The 18,218-nt window shown below is 40.3% G+C and overlaps 1 protein-coding gene across 1 annotated transcript in view; it reads right to left on the bottom strand.

Annotated features, from left to right (window-relative positions):
- Positions 1 to 18,218, bottom strand: part of ATXN10 (ataxin 10) — a gene marked incomplete at its 3' end in the record, with an annotated part of 82,911 nt that overhangs the window by 4,118 nt on the left and 60,575 nt on the right. The window contains exon 7 of the mRNA XM_008580786.1: positions 5,606 to 5,771. Coding sequence (XP_008579008.1) covers positions 5,606 to 5,771 — 166 coding nt within the window. The remainder of the gene's footprint in view (positions 1 to 5,605; positions 5,772 to 18,218) is intronic.

Below are 18,218 nucleotides of genomic sequence, written 5' to 3'. Positions count from 1 at the left end.
ACAGAGAGACAAACAAGCACTATATGCCTCTTGATTAAAGTACATTATCTCCAACAATGAAACATTACTACAAAACAAACAAACACTATCCCAAATCTGAATATACCTTTGGACCTAATTACCATTCACAGGAAATGCAAGCAAAAGAAGAGCGTGTTAAATGCCACCATGGAGACATACTCATCAAAATCCAAACTACAGAAAATTCCTCCAGGAAAAACAACCCAGTTTCTTCAGCAAATAACTAGCAAAGGAAAAAAAAGAGGAGGAGAAGGAGGAAAGGGGAATCCATACATTAAAAGAACGGAGTCCTATCAATCAAGTGCAATGTATGGCTCTTATTTGTATACTGATTCTACAAAATAAACTTGAAAAAACTTACTAGACAATGGGGAAATCTAAATACTGTTTATTTGATATTAAAATTTAATTGTTAACTGTTTTAGATGTGCTAATTACATTTTATTTGTGTCTGAAGACTCCTTATCCTTTAGTGGAAATAATGAAATATGCTGGAGCTTTGTTTCAATCCAGGGCAATTGGCATAAGGATGGGTGGACCATGGCTGACACAAGAGTGGCAATGCACTGGTAACTGCTGAAGCTGGGTGATGGCACAGGAGTTGCTGTGCACTTTTTTCTCAGAATATCTTTGTAATTTTCCACGATAAAAAGAAATAAAAGTAGGGGTTGGAATTCAGCTCCTAACTAGCTATGTACCAGTCAGTACACTAAATGCTTATATTAAAATAAAACCCATTTTACAGATAAAGAACACAGGCAGTGAGAATAAATAACTTCTCCAAGATCACACACTAATAACAGAAGAAATCAAGATTCAAACCCAGTCAGTCTTATACCAAAAATTTTATAATCTTGGACAATCAAAAGACATAAATAAGGCCGGCCCGTGGCTCACTCGGTAGAGTGCGGTGCTGATAACACCAACCACACGGGTTCGGATCCTATATAGGGATGGCCAGTTTGCTCACTAGCTGAGCGTGGTGCTGACAACACCAAGCCAAGGGTTGAGATCCCCTTACCGGTCATCTTTTAAAAAAAAAAAGACATAAATAATTCATGCGGATCCATATCTCACCCCTTACTCAAAAATAAATTGTAGATTAAACAAAAATGCGGAGTAAGTACTTAAAGAACTAGAATATACAAGTATAGGTGCATATTCCCACAATCTAAGTGAAAAAGTTTATTAAATATGTATTAAAAAAAATCCAGAGGCCATAAGGATAAAAACAATAAGGCTAATTAGATTAAAAATGAACAAAGAGAGGGCCGGCCCGGTGGCACACTGCTACAGTGCGCCGCTTGGGAGCGCGGTGGCGCTAAAAGGTAATCTAATATGGGAAACAAATGAACATACTGGTCACTTAAGAACATTAAAAAGAAATGGTAACGAAATCAGATTTGCAAAGGGTTACAACACACAAGTCTTGTGCTATACTGGCGTACCATTTAGAAATATTTCTATAAATTTTAAATATACATACTTTCTAACTCAGCAATTCAACTTCCAGGAATTTATAATCCCAGGTTTACTTGTCCAAAAGGATGTTCACTATAGCATTTTTTTAAAGGTTTTTAAAAAAGCAAACCTAGAAGCAATTGAAATGTCTATAAGGAACAAATGAAATAATTATGATGCATCTATATAGTGAAATACTCTTCAGCTATTAAAAAGTGTACAATGGGGCCGGCCCGGTGGCGCACTGCTACAGTGCGCCGCTTGGGAGCGCGGCGGCACTCCCGCCGAGGGTTCGGATCCCACATACAGACCGGCCACTCACTGGCTGAGCGAGGTGCGGGTGCGACACCGAGGGTTGCGATCCCGTTGCCGGTCCCAGTCCGGTACGGGCACGACACTGAGGGTTGCTATCCGTTGCCGGTCACGAAAAAAGACAAAAAGGAAAAAAAAAAAAGCGTACAATGAATATACATGTGTTAAAGTGAAAAGATGTACAAGTTGTATTATAAGTAAGTGAAAAAAGCAAGTTGAAGAATAGTATATGTTTATATTGTGAAAAAAGGAAACAAAAACGTATAGGTATACATGAACAAACAAACAAAAAACACTGGAAGGAAAACCAAAAAAGTACATGCAGACAGATCTGTAGAAAATAGATGGGCACTGGGCAAAAAAAGTGAAACTTCTTAACTTTATGTTTCATTGACTTCAGTTTAAATAATATTTTTATAACAAAGCAAATATTATTTGCATAATACAAAAATTTAAGCCCTTATCAGTATGTGGAATGAAAAAACACTTTCTTTACTTATTCCACAAATACGTATTAAATACCCACTGCATAACAGATACTATGATTTAAGCTGGGGTTGCAAGGAATAAAACAGAATGAAAAACCCACAACCTTACGACAATTCTCACAATATACAGGTATCAGAAAATATAAAGCTAAAAAAAATGTTTTTTAAGCTTTCAGAGGAAAGGCAATGCTCACTACAGGTGAGCAAGATTCAGTAAACTGAGTCTCAGATCTTAACAATTAAACTTGCCAGAACTAACAAATATACACCAAAAAGTGCAAAAAGTACACAAAATATATCAAAAGACTGGAATAAATACATTAATATGAGAACCCAAGATTATTTTTATAAAGGAACACATGAATAAGACCTCAGGATTTTAAAGCCAAACAATTACATAAAATTAAAAATAAATGCTATAAATACAATTATTTTCATTCTCATTTTTCAGTCATAGCATTATGAGAACTTTACTGAATATCTTGTCCTAAAAACAAATGGGTAAATGCAGTGGTATGCTGGTAAACTGGCTGGGGAGAAGAGGGCAGGAGGAGGCAGGCGGAAAGCCCTGATTTGTAGCATTTGCTGATTTTCATGGTCTAACGATATCCGCTATGGATGATTTCGAACTACCAATAGTTTTACAACCAGCTCACAAATTTCTAAATATTTAATAATCGACTCTCAGAAGTCAGTACAGGCCAGCTCCAGTACACCACTGGGTATATGGTAGATTTAAATATTGATGTAAGGAGACTTCTTAAAAAACTACTGTGGCTTTTTTAACTTCTAACTTAAAATATAACATGTATAAATTAATATGCCCAAGTTATTAGTATATGGATCAATAAATTTCCAAAAGTGAACTATTTTGGCTTTTCATAAGAAAACTGCGTATAGTTTTCTATTTCATTAATATATAATAATTCCTCCCCTGCCCTCAGGAAAAAACTGAAGGAAAAAAGTTTTCTTAACCACAAGAAGTTACACCAGGTAACTTCTTATTACAATATTAAAATCACTTACGCTTTAAACATAAGTGCCATAAAAAGTGTAAAGCTGTGGTTTAACAAGTACTAAGTTATACTGCCTCTTCTCTGAGTCCTAGAGAACTCATTTTAAAAACTTTGTTTAAGCACAGCTCGCTGCTCCTCCTGCTGGAAACAAAGGCAAATATATCTCCAGAAAGAAAAAGCAAGACAGTGGAGCAGAGGCCTTCCTCTTTCCTATCAGAGAAAATAGTGCTGAATTATTGGCATGATCAATGAAACCTAACACGGTCTGTGTGACATGGCACAGAAATCGACAGCACAGCAGCCTTGAACAAAAGTGTACTCACAAAGAAGAAAGTACACGCTCATGACACAACAGCCACAAGCATGACGCACATTTACATTTCACATTATCACACATCACCCTCCAGGCAATGCTCGGGCTAGGTACCATACTCTCTGCCTTCCCGTCTGCAGGGTCCACTCTGGACTCCAACCCCTCCCACCTGGTCTCACCTGTCTGCTAACAGTGGTCCCAGCATCAACTACTCCCTCTCAAATGACCTATTTTTTTTAAAAGATGTTTAAATCAACCTTTTAGAGTTGTAATTTACATGCAATAAAATACTGTAGATCCACCGTAACTGTACATTACAGAGTTGTGTCAAGGTATACAGCTATGTATAACATTTCTACTACCCAGAAAGTTCCCTCATGACCCTCACAATCACTGTCACCCCTTTACTTCCAGCCCCAGGTGACACGTGATCTGTTTTCTGTCATTATCGGTAAGTTTGGCCTGCTACAGACTCTCCCAGAAATGGAATCAGAGTGTTCTCTAGTCTGTCTGGCTTCTCTCACTCAGTACTTTTGAGATTCATCCCTGCTACTGTATCAGAAGTGCATTCCTTTTTACTGCTAAGTAGTATTCCAGAGAAAGAACAATTCTAACTTTGAGACAAAAGGGAAAGGAGGAAGAACATAAAAAACAAAGAGAAATTCTGAAGTGAGGAAGAGGGAAACAGAACTACTCTAAGCTAGCTTCCATGCCCTTAGTGATGACAAGACCTGAATGATATAGAGTAGCCTTGAGGAAAATTTTTTTAAAAATACTTGGAAGTAGTTAACCAGGATGGTGTGTGATTATGAATCTCCCATAGGGGATAGAAGAAACAAACTTTCTAGAAGGCAATTTGAAAAGTACATCAAAGGCTTTAAAAATCTGTACACCCTTATACCCAACAATTCCACTTCTAAGATTATGTCCTAGGTTAATAACTATGGAAATGTGCAAAGATGTAACTATAAAGACATATACTGTAAGAAGACTAAATGTCCAACTACAGGAAGTTGGACAAATAAATTATGGTAAATTCTGGGCCAGCCCAGTGGCGCACTGCTACAGTGCGCCGCTTGGGAGCGTGGTGGCGCTCCCGCCGAGGGTTCGGATCCCACATACAGACCGGTTCCCGCTCACTGGCTGAGCGAGATGCGGATGCAACGCCGAGGGTTGCGATCCTGTTGCTGGTCCCGGTCCGGTACGGGCGCGACACTGAGGGTTGCGATCCGTTGCCGGTCACGAAAAAAGACAAAAAAGGGGGAAAAAAAAAATATATATATATATATATACATCTTTGATTCACCCACACAAACCTTGTATGCATGCTATGACTTTTACACAAGGATTGAAACTTGAATAACAGAAAATTTATACTGGACTAGAACCTCACAATTCCAATGAATGCAGTAAGGCTTTTTATCAACCATTCATGATTCTGGAGTCATAAGAGGATTTATATTGGAGAGAATCCAGACAAATGTAGCGAATGTGGAAAGAACTTTAATCAAATGTGTGTTATAAATAAATAAATAAATTATGGTAAATTCCTTACTTGGAATGTTATACTGGTATTTTGTAAAGACATTCACAATGTATTTATTCATTCAGCAAATATTTGCTAAATGCCTACTATGTACATACTACAAACGTAAGTTAAAATTTCTGCCCTCATAATGATTACATTCAGAAGAAAAAATGGGAACTTACGAATAGATGGCATAGAGTGACTCCACCTTTAATAGATGCATGTGCAAGTGTCTATGCATGCATGCATATATTTGATGGTATCTGCCCGGAGAAAAATACTAACCAGAATTTTTTTTTTAAAAGGAATTACCTGTGGATGGTAGGAATAAAGGCATTTTCCCCCCTATCTGAATTTTCTAACTATTTTAATATAAGGATACATTACTTACGTAATATTTTTTAAAGCTCTTCAGAAAGAATTTTCATAGAGGACATTGCTGAGATTACAAAATCTGTCTCCTTACCTCATCATCAGTATGCTGCTCAGAGGTCAACTTGAGCACAATCTTGCACTGATCCACAAAGGCACTTGCAATCAACTCAGCATGGCGCAAAAACACAGGAATGTCATCCTTGGTCAGGGGTTCATCACCCACTATCTTGGCTATCATAAGATCTAACAATGTAACCCTGTAAGACATTAAAGATTTTTACATGAATATGAATGAAGAATGCTTAAATTGTACAATTCTAAAAATACTTATAGAGACAGTTTTCAAGGATTATTTTTATTTTAAATTACGTACTTTGTTTATGTCTAGGTAGGAAAAACATTTTATGAATAAAGTTAATCTCAATGAACTATTTTTTTTTTCAATTTTGATTTTTTAAATGTGACTTGGCTACAGAAACAAGAATTGTCTGATGCAGCTTTTATATCCATTACTTCCAGTACTACAATAATTCGACATTTCAGAAACGCTGTCAGAGTAGTTTTATGAATACATCTATAGTAATAACAGCAAAGTGAGACTGCCAACATTTACACACCACTCACTATTGAGCTAAGTATTTTATATACAGTATCTCATTCAATCCTCAGAAAAACTCCATGAGGCAGGTACTGTCATTAGCCTCACATTAAATATGGGTAAATAAGGTTTAGTGAGGTTATTAACTTGCGCAATGACACACGACCACTGAGAGTCTGTGCCAGGACTCCATCTCTGCTGCTGGGCCAGATGCTTTAAAACCGTTCACTTTACCGGCTTTCTTGTGAAGCTCAGCTTTATTCTTTAATCATTTTAGCTTACAAAAATACAAACCTGAAAACCAAACCTATGCCATTTTTTATCGATGTTTAAATTATCAAGTAAATACTTATATTCAACAATCTCTTTCCTTCTCCTGAAAAAAATGAAATCTCACACAGGGCAATCTAATAAGCATAAATCGAGTGGTACATTTGCTCAAAATCACATTTTGATTTGGGATTATATGAATAACTTTCATTTATTTCTATACCAGAAAGGGTATAAACATCTAAAATGCCTAGTGAATGCGGAAAAATAAACTTAAATTGGGCATGGAGCATTTCTTACCAAAAGAAAAATTTTAATTGTTTACTACTTCAAATAAGCAATAAAACTACACCAAATGCTTCCTGTATAGTGGCCAAATGATGGGAAAGATCATCAGTCTGGAAAAATCACCTGCAGACCTTAGCGATTTTCAAAACTCCTAAAACCTCAGATTTCTTATAGCAATTATTAACTCAAAATAAAGCAAACAAACAAATAACCTCCTCAGGTGAGCACAGTTTTAGGACATTTTCTGTTTTCTCTTATTTATATATAATCTTTAAGAATGAGTGGGGTACTAAAAGGTCCTCAAGCCAGGCTCTCCACTTTTCCCGAGCCAGATGACTTTCCAAGGATGCTAGGATTAAGTTGGATTAGATACTGTGGCACTTATTGCTAGGTGTAAGAAGTCATGATCCCTGGCTTCAGAGATTATAGCACCTAGTTGGCTATTAGTCAAATAGGCAATAAAAGAAAGTAATTTTATCAGATTAAATCACAGGTATCTGCAGAGAGAGGGTAGAGAAATAAGAAAACAGACGGGCCATAACTGGAGAAAAAGACCAACCAAACAGGGGCAGATCCTGAAGGAGCCGTCCTGTGGGGTTAGGACAGGAAGGGTAGGCCACCAGGTGGTGGTGATCAAAGCTGTTTGGCAGCAGCAGGAAGACCCCTGGGGGTCCAAGTGGATGAAATGAAGAAGGATGTGCAAGAGCTAAAAGAAAAGATAAAAAGTAGATCCTGCCTTCTTTACAAACTGACACAGAGATGACCCCCCCTTCCCTTGGGCTCCTCCATGGCTCACAGATGCACCCCTATATGCTTTATTACATGATTATAAGATGAAAGATCTAAGGAGATGGACAGTGAGGGATTTTTAAGGAAAAAAGGGGGGGGTCAGAAATGGATCTTTAAAACAAAAAAATGAAAGCTAAGTTTGAACATCACCTGAGAAGAGACTATGCTTCATTAAATGATATTACTTACATTAATTCATCTGCCAATAAAAACTCTTAATGGCTCCACTGTTAAGGAGTGGGACTAAAAACTCTACAGTCTTATGAGGCCCTACCCACCAGTCTCCACCTAACTCTCAAACTCCCTCTACCTATAGCCACCATCCAAACCCACCCCTCCCTTGAAACAAAGGAATCACACACAGGACAATCTATCTAGTCATAATTCAAGGGTAGGAAAGTTAGTTTCAAAGTCATTTATTTTAATCGTGCATTCCAAATGCCATCCCCACTTCTACGCCAGGAAACGTGTACTGGAAAGTGCTGCAGTCAGAAAAATGGGGCAGATGGGCCGGCCCGGTGGCGCACTGCTACAGTGCGCCGCTTGGGAGCGCGGCGGCGCTCCCGCCGAGGGTTCGGATCCCACATACAGACCGGTTCCCGCTCACTGGCTGAGCAAGGTGCGGGCGCAGTGCCGAGGGTTGCAATCCCGTTGCTGGTCCCGGTCCGGTACGGGCGCGACACTGAGGGTTGCGATCTGTTGCCGGACACGAAAAAAGACAAAAAGGGAAAAAAAAAAAAAAAGAAAAATGGGGCAGAATGTGGAAAGCCTGGATTCTTCCAGGGGGAGGCAACACTACAGACTCCCTTTCAAACATAACAAAATATTACTGACAAAATAATTTTAAAAAAAAAAAACATAACAAAATACAAGTGGTCCAGCACGTGCTATTTGCTCACTGATTTACTCGCTCAGGTGTGAAGGAGGCAAAAACAGGAAAGATCCAGCTGAGGGGTGAGAGCAGCTGCCCAGAACCATGGCCTACCAGTGTGAGAGTCACCGTCTGCACCTGAGAGGCCATCACTCGGGCTGCTCGAGGCTCACCAGACCCAGCCTCAATTCAGAGCCAAGCTTCCATCACATGCATTCTAAGTCCACCGCATGTCTGGTCAGTTACATACTGTGCATCAAAAGTAGGATTCCTGTTAGACAAAAAAAAAAAAAAACAGACAGCAATGTGCACTAAAGGATTTTAGGGGAAAATTCTATAGCAAAAATTTACGTTTTAAAGTTATGCTTAACTTGGTGCAGACTACAGTTTTAAAAGAACTGTACTCGTACCATCCTGAAATGGTTGTTTTCTATGAGGATTGGGGGTGAGGGGCAGAGGAGGACAGAGTGAGTGACTTTTATGAGCATTCTAGAGCAGGAAATAGAATATGTTGTAATACTGGAAATATAATGTACATAATTCAAATTCAAGGACTAACCGACACTTTCAACAAATTCTGAATTTACATTTGAACTACTCTACATGTATAATTTGTTGAATGGAATCCCATAAAGGCCAAAAATTTTATTAACCCTTGACAGCAAGCTAAACAAGATTCAATCAGCCACTGCTAAATTAATCTCATTAGTCCCTTAATAAGTTACAGATATAAGAAGCTAGCATGTTGTAGGGGAAAAGAACACTGATTTTGGCATAAGACAGACTGAGTTACCTTTGCAGCCTAGGGCGAATATCTTAACCTCAGATCCCCAACTTGGAAAATGACAAGAAAAATACCTATTTCCCAGAGCATTCGTGAGGATTAAATGACAATGGCTATATATCGCTTTCCATACCTAACAGTGATGCTACCTTGAACAAAAAGTCAAGGTCATCGGAGTACTAGTAGAAGCAGTAGTAGCAGCAGTAGCAGTAATAATGTAGTAGCAGTTGTAGTAGTTTCAGTAATAGTAACAGAAGCATAGAAGCAGAGATAGCAATAGCTCACACTTACTGAGAGATAATTACATGCCAGATACTGACAGCTTTATAAATATTTTAATTAGTTATCACAATTTCATGGGGTGGCCACTGTTATTATCCCCATTTTACAGAGGAAACAGAGTTCCAGAAAGGATAGGTAACTTGCCCCCAAAGTCATGAGTAGCACAACTAGCACCAGCCCTTAACGACTATGGAAATGACACATCCTCTTTACCATAAGCAGCTGGTTCAATCTGTTCATATTCCCTGCAGCTCACCAGGAAGGGGGACCAGGGAGTGCATACGTCCAGGCTTTCATCTTTACTGAATCGTACCACGTGAACTGATTTCGCATCTGTATCCAAAATTTCCTCACCAAGTAATCAGCCCAAACAGACTACCAGCCCTTAGGTGAAGGAGTCAACAAATTCTGACAGTAATTAAAAGAACTTGCAAAAGAAAGGAGCTTGAGAACTGGCACAGCACCTTCCCTCACGTACAGAGTGAGGCATGGCTGTTGCCCACCACACCAAGGTCAGGGACTGTCTCACTGGCTCACCATCATGGCCAGGTGAACACCCATGAGGTGCTTACTAAATGCAGTCCTCAAACATATTTTCATCTAATAGCCCCTAACCCAATCAGATATTCTAATTAAGTAGGTTGGAACTATAGCCTGCCCCTATGTTTTCAAGTTCCTTGGGTGACTCTGATGTGTGTTCTCAGCTGAGAAACACGTGTGTCACCAGGTTCTCTAGTGAAGTTCCTCATCTGAACCACAGAACACGAAATGTTTTGAGTGACTTACTGTCTTCTCGGTTCTCCCAAGGAGTCTAGACGTACAGGAGAGATGTTTATTCATTACATAACCCTGCTAGGAAAATCTCTAACCCTTTCAACCCTATTAATGTGCCAAAGTACGTGTGAAACTATGAACATGGAATATAAATTCACTACTGCCTGAAAGGAGTCCAAAGGGAGCCCAAGAGCCTCTACTTCACCACAGGCTCTGAGTGCTTCTGCCAAGACCCCAGCTCCCTCTCCACCACCAGCATCAACATGGGGGGTGGGGGGGGACGGGACACGGCACTCACCAGGCCTTCTATCCAACTACTTTTTGTGCCCAGAGCTGCCAGCTGATCCCAGGAGCCCTGGGCTCTCACTCCCACACCGCTATGAGCACCAAGGGCCCCTCCCAGCTCAACAGGCCCCACAGCAAAACAGCTCACACTTCACTTCGTTGTTTTGTGGAGAGAGTGCTCTCCATGAGAACGTGAGTTCCACAAGGGCAGGGACATGTGTCCTGAATAGGCTCTCAATAAATATTTGTTGAATAAGCCAAAAATCTTTTGTTGCCCAAACAAACCTGGCCCTGACCTTCCAGCTCAGAGTTCTTTCCTGCTGCCCCTCTCACGAGTGCCTCTTATTCCAACCCAGCCTGAATTTGCGATGTTCCCCAAAACACGTCCACAGGTTCCTTCATCTGTGTTTGCCTGCACAGCTCCTTCAACTAGAAAATGTCCACACGCCCTTCTTAACATATGCCTCACAAAATCCTGCCTTCCCTATAGGATGGCAAACGCTACCTCCATCATGAAAGTCTTTACTTACTACCAGACCCCAAAAGGCATCTCCCTCTTCCCTCCCACCCCGAGTTCCTGAGGCACTGTATTTGTTCCTCTCCTGTGACATCTACCAAATATGGCTTGTATCACAGTTATTAATATGCTTATTTTACCTCTCTCTACCGGGGCTGTCTAGCAAAATTCACAGAAGTGTTATAAGATCCTGTGGGTGTACACCATATCCAATTAACCTTGGCATCTCCCTGAAGAACACAGGATAGTGTCTTATTCATAGCAGGCAGTTGGAAATTACTTAGTGAAGTGAATCAAATAAAGAAATTTTGCTGCTTTTTTGCCCTTCTGCCTTCTACCACATGAGGACACAGCAAGAAGCACCATCTTGGAAGCAGAGAGCAGCCCTCACCAGACACGGAATCTGCTGGTGCCTTGATCTTCAACTTCCCAGCCTCCAGAACTGCGAGAAGTATATGTCTATTATTTATAAATTTTAAAAAACAAAAAGAAATTCTTCTGTAACTAAAACCACAGAGGGATAGAAAGTGTAACCCTTTCTTTTCCCCTGTGCAAAGTGCCATGTCTTTGTGCATTGAGGCCCCGTTTTCTTTAATCCTAAGTGGTGAAATATGTTTTTAAAAATTGTTAATATAATTAAATTGCTTCCATGTGTGTATCTATGCAATTTAGAGGGCACAAGAAACAGTAAAATCTATCTCCCAAAGAAACTGAGGGCTTAGGTCATCGTTTCTTCATTCATTTATTGAACTACCATTTATTGAATGGTCATGAAATCCAAAACACTAAGCTTGACATGATACCAGTATCAGAGAAACACACTGATCGATGGATTTACAAAAGATAATGATAACTTCTCTTTTTACAGGCATTCAAGCTGTACGTCCTCATCCTGTGTAATGCTGGGTGTTTTAAGTTTTTTACATATAGCATGAATGTCACCTTACCATAATGGACTTACTCTGTGGGTGACATAGTGTTGCAATTATCAGCACAGATTGGAGCCCATCTGGATTAAATCCTGGCTCTGCTACCTACTAGCTGTGTGAGCTTGGGCAAGCCACATAACCCCTTCCTCACTGTACATATCCACAATGTAGGACAACCACAGTACGGATCTTCTAGGGTTGATATGCAATGGAGTTGATACTTGTAAAGTGCTTAGAATAGTCCCTAACTTACATAACAAGAGCTGTATTTAAGTTTGTTACAAATTTTTTTAATGTTTTCACTGATAACATATTCATAGTAAAAGCAATTAATATCCATAAACAAAATGTAGGATAAAGGTGGAGTTGGTTCTTAAAGTAACATTTTTTAGATTTAGAATGTCAATCAATTAAATGTTAAATTTCCGACTTACCACATATTCGCATATAAATTAAGCATTTTGAAAAGAGCAAATTCTCATCCTAGAATACCACCTCAATATCTCATCGTGCCTGGAGGGTTGTAAATTAATGCGTGGTACCCAAGAACAGCAGACCCTCCCCTACCCTTGCATCCTGGAAACGGTCATGCTCTGCCTCCCTGGAGAGCTGACCTTCTGCTGGCCCTGGGCACAAATGGAATGTGTGGAAGAGGCATCTCTCTGCTGTCCCAAATACCAGGGACTGTAAGACTGTTTTTGACTGGCATAGTTACTCCAAAATGACAATATTACTATCGCCTACAAAAAAGTAGCATACCTTTCTTGAATATTAGTGTGTTGAGCAGCTCTGGTGTTCTCAGCGTTTAACACACCACAGAAATTCAATGAATTTAAGTTCAATTAAAAATTAATTAAAGGATAAAGCTCCACAGGAACAAATAATCTAGCAAAAGAATGCTTTAGAATTCTGACAAGTTTTTTGATCAATAAAAAAATTTAAATCACAAACCTCCAATATGTAATATATGTAATTTATACATAAGATGTCAAACTAGATATTAAATATGAACAACGTTTAATTGCTTCCTGATTGTTTTTAACAGCTGATCTCATATGTTCTTGCCATACTCAACAGGCTTGTCTTGCAGGCCCCACTCTGGGGACTTCTACTCTAATGAACAACTATAAAATGATGCTGGACACCAAATAAACAACAGAGAATTGAAGTAAGAGGAAAGCAGGACTGCTGAGTGATTGTGCACGTTACGCGAACAAGAAGAGAGACGCAGGGAGAGTGGGGACGTTTCTCCACATCCTCCCCCTGCCCAGGTGTAAATGGCGCAGAGATTTCCATGACACCATTAGACACCTTCTGCCCTGGAATATGAATGAAACGGGAAGCAGAGCTAGATAGAGCCAAGCTGATGGTCACAATTAAGCAATGACTTGAAAAGGAAGAACAAAGCTGGAGGTCTCACATGACCTGATTTCAAAACTTACTACAAAGCTACAGTAATCAAAACAGTGTAGTACTGACATAAAGACTAATGGACTAATGGCACAGAATGCAGAACCCAGAAATAAACCCTCACATATATGGTCAAATGATCTTAGACAAGAGTGCCAAGACAGTTCAACAGCGAAAGGACAGCCTTCTCAACAAAAGGTGCTAGGAAAACTGGATGTTCCCATGCAAGAGAATGAAGTTCATACCTAACCCCATATACAAAAAGTAACCTAAAATGGATCAAAACCTAAATGTAAAACCTACAACAATAAAACTTGTAAAGTAAAACAGGGTGAAAGCCTCACAACATTGGATTTAGCCATGATTTCTTGGATATGACACCAAAAGCACAGGCAACAAAAGAAAAAATAGAAAAATTGGACTTCATGAAAATTAAAAATTTTTGCACAGAAGACAGTATTCAACAGAGTTAGGAGGAAACCCACAGAATGGGAGAACATACTTGCAAATCATATATCTAATAAGGAATTAATATCCAGAATATAAAAAGAACTCCTAAAACTCAACAACTAAAAAACAACCAGATCCAAAAATGGGCAAAGGACTTGAAAAGACATTTCTCCAAAGGAGATACACAAACAGCCAATAAGCACATGAAAAGATGCTCAACATCGCTAATCATTAGGGAAATGCAGATCAAAAAAACAATGACATAACACCTCATATCATTAAGATGATGACTATCAAAAAAAAAAAAAACAAAAAATAAGAAGTTTTGGTGAGAATGCAGAGAAATTGGAACCCGTGTGTGCTGTTGGTGGGATGTAAACTGGTACAGCCACTGTAGAAGACAGTATGGCAGTTCCTCAGAAAGTTAAAAACAAAATTACACAGTATGCTCCAGCAATTCCACTTCTGGATATACCCAAAAGAATTGAAATCAAGGTCTCAAAGAGATTTTGTACACACATGTTCATAATGGTATCATTCACAAGAGCTAAACATGGAAGCAATGCAAGTATCTCTCAACAGATGCACAGGTAAGTAAATTGTGGTATAATCACACGATGGAGTATTATTCAGCCTTAAACAGGAAAGGAAATTCTGCAACATACTACATCATCATGCACCTTGAGGACATTATGAAATAAGCCAGTCATAAAAGCACAAATACTGTATAATTACACTTACATGAGGTACACTTAGAACACTCACATGGGGTACACTTAGAACCACAGAGAAAGTGGAATGGCAGTTGCCAGGGGCTGGGGAGGGGGAATGGGGAATTACTATGTAATGGGAACAGAGTTTCATTTTTACAAGATGAAAAGGGTAATGAAGATGGATGGTGGTGATGGTCGGGCAACATCATGACTGTATTTAATATCACTGAACTATCCACTTAAAAATGATTAAGATGGGAGCTTCCAGTCAAGATGGCGGAATAGACAGTCCCAGCATCACTCTCTCCCACAAATCAACCAATTTACAACTATAAAAAAGCAAAAACAGCCAAGCTGGGGCCGCTAGAGTGCAGGGGAAAAGGAGGAGAGACCTATAGAGTGCATGAAAGTGGGAAAAGCCACGATGAGAGAAAGAAAAAACCACTCTGATCATTTTGTGCTGTGGCCGCTTTAAGGCTGAAGCTGCTGAGCACACAGAGCAGGAGCCAGCAAAAGCTGCAGCTGTGCCCTGCAGATGAAGTTGCTTGGTGGCCCCCAGGCCAGCAAGAACACTAATAGGGTTCCCGTGGACCCACATAGGAGAAGCCCAACAACTGAAAAAAAGGAGCCAGTCAGAGTCTGGTGAGTCATCACAAGGGACCAGCACACAGCCCGTCCCATGGGAAGTGTTTGCAGCTCAGGTGGTGCACTGGGGGAACACTGGGACACAGCAAGGGCAGCTGACTGGCATCCTAATCAGCGAAGGACCACTCAGAGGAGACTGGTCAGGAATATAGAATTGCATGGGGTGCAGTTTGATGAAAAGACTCAGGCACAGATCAGTTTCTACACAACCCAGGTCTCTGGAGAGCCAGAAGTACCTATAAAGTCAACCATTAAAACCTGAGCTGCATAATCAACAGCAAAGCAGCAATTTAACTCAACCACTGAGCTCAAGTTGGTCCCCACAGGAAGTTCCCCCATTTTAGAAGTAAACAAAGGACAAAAAATTAGTACCAGCCCCACCCCAGGTCCTGAGGCATGGATCTAGGGTACAGACACCCTTCCCCTCACAAACCGCCAGCACCTCATGGCCCACCCAGGGACCTGAGGCGTGGAGCCAGGGACTAGACCCCCCCCCCCAACAACTAGGCACACCACCAGTGCCTCGGGGTCTGCCTGGGGTCCTGAGCCATGGAGCCAGGGACCAAACCCCTCTCCCACAACCAGGCACACTGCCAGCACCTTGGGGCCCACCCGGGGTCCTGAGGCATGAAACTGGGGACCGGACCCCCCTCCCACAACCAGGCACACTGCCAGCACCAAGAAGCATGCCAAAAACATCACCTCCATGTGGGTGGCCCGCCCCAGCCACCACAATAACCACAGCTGCCGTGAAAGCAGCTAGACACTACAATCACTGCACAGATGGTCCACCAGCCACTGGAGTGCATTGACACAAGGAGAGTCACCAGCAGAGACCAAAGAAAAGAAAAGGATTTCTCTCTCCACAAAGCCCATTCCAGAGTGACAGAAGAAGCATCTGCTCTATGATAATATTGGGGGACCTGATCACACCTCTCAGCATTGGACAGATCATCCAGGCAACAAGTCAACAGAGTAACCATTATTCTTTCAGAAGGAGAGAAGAAATCTAGGATAATTAGAGGGAGAAGGAGGGAGGGTAAGAAGGATAGGGAGAGAATGGATAAGGGGCATAAAGAAAACGATTTGTAATAATATATATGCTAGTAACATTGATTTGATCAACATATGTCAACGCTGATCAAATCATGTATAACCAAAATATGTATAATCAAATATGATTCAATAAAATTTTTTTTAAAAATAAAAATTAATACAAAAAAAATCCATCATGAACGAAATATCAAATTTTAAATAAAGACAGGATCAGCCCCTACTCTTGCACAGACCTTGAGAGTACCTCACCTTCATCCCACCCATGCATCCTGTCCTTATTTCAAATATTGATATTTTATTTATTACGGACATGGTCAGATGAATAATGCCCCCCTCCTCACCAATGATGTCCATTCCTACTCCCTGGAACCTGTTACTTTACACAGTAAATGGGACTTTGTAGATTTGATTAGGTTAAAAATGAAGGATTATGCTGGATTATCTGGGTGGGCCCAATGTAACTATAAGAGTCCTAGTAGGAGGGAGGCAGAGGGAAATTTGACCACAGAAGAGGAGAGGTGAAGACAGAGCAGAGACTAAAGCGATGAGGCTACAAGACAGCCAACAGCCTCTAAAAGGGGGAGAGGCAGGAAGCAGAAGTTCCTTGGAACCTCCAGAAAGAAAAGCAGCTCCTCTGACACCTGGATTTTAGCCTCGCAAGACTCCGTTCTGACTTCTGACTTCCAGAGCTGTAAGAGGATAATTTTGTGTTGTTTTAAGCTGCTAAATTTGTGGCAATTTGTTAGAGAAGCAACAGGAACCTAATATAATGGATTTTTTTGCATTAATTTTCATTTTCTAAATTATGATAAAATATTTATCTTGAAAAAAATGATTAAGATGGTTGTTTTATGTTATGTGTATTTTACCACTGTAAAAAATATTTCCAAAAAAGCAGAAGCAATGGTGGTCCCCGAGCACAGTGCTGCCACTGAGCACAGAGGAGTGTCTTCATTGCACAATCTCCCCAGAGGCTTCACCCCATCATCCTGCCCACCAAACGCATCCCACTGTGGCACAACATCACTGTCAGTCAACTGAACCAGTCTGTTGTCTAAAGTATCAACAGAGATAACATCTTAAGGACATGCACTAAGTGTCTGACATTAGCTGAGCATCTATTCTGTTCCAATACTGATTCTGGTAGGTGTTGAGGATAGTGAACTAGTAAGATTCCTTCTTTGTCCTCGAAGAGTTCATATGCTAATAGAAAAGCAGGTAATTATGATAAGCCCACAGATAAGGCTGCAATAGAAATTTGACCAGGAAAGTCAGGTAACACCAGATAAAGACCTATCAAGCATGCAAAACAATGTGAAAACACTTACCGCCACTGAACTGCACATTTAAAAATGGTTATGAAGGTAAATCTTGCTCTGTGTGTTTTACCACAATTTTTTTAAAAAGGCCATTGTCAAAGTCTAGTCAAAGATGACGTAAGGGTAAACTAGGGCTGTGACAAAAGAGAGAATGAATCCACAAGACACTGAGAGGGTGTGACTGGTAAGGTTTATTGCCCAGTATGAACTAAAAAGTTGAGGAGAAGCTGAGGACACCTTTGGGGTTTACAACTCAGTAGACCATATTACATTAATCAGTCTAGTAGATGAAACTTTTTTTGAGGATAAGAAAATTCATTCATTCACTCATGCCTTCACTGAAAACCCTTTTTTTTGAGTCCCTGCCATGTGCCAAGCACTGACTGCAAATGTGAACACCAGAGAATAAAGGGAAACATTCTCACCCTCCACAGCACTGACAACCTAATGGTAGGCAGTGCAGTACGACAGCAAGTAGGTATGTGACACAATATACTGTAAAAAGAAACATGAAGCAGAGGGAGGAGGTGGCACTTGAGCAGACCCTTGCATGAAGTAAGGAAACACCTGTTACAACTTTATTATAAATAGAAATGGGGATTTTTTTGTCTATCATCCCCATTTAGTTATGTAATGTATCAGTTTAAAATTAGATCATCTGGGGGGCCGGCCCGGTGGTGCACTGCTACAGTGCGCCGCTTGGGAGCGCGGCAGCGCTCCCGCC

Source organism: Galeopterus variegatus, unplaced genomic scaffold, assembly GCF_000696425.1.
Source record: "Galeopterus variegatus unplaced genomic scaffold, G_variegatus-3.0.2 Scaffold2159, whole genome shotgun sequence".
Classification (NCBI taxonomy): Eukaryota; Metazoa; Chordata; class Mammalia; order Dermoptera; family Cynocephalidae; genus Galeopterus; species Galeopterus variegatus.
The sequence above is the reverse complement of the archived record's forward strand: the minus strand, read 5'-3'. Positions and strand labels throughout refer to the sequence as shown.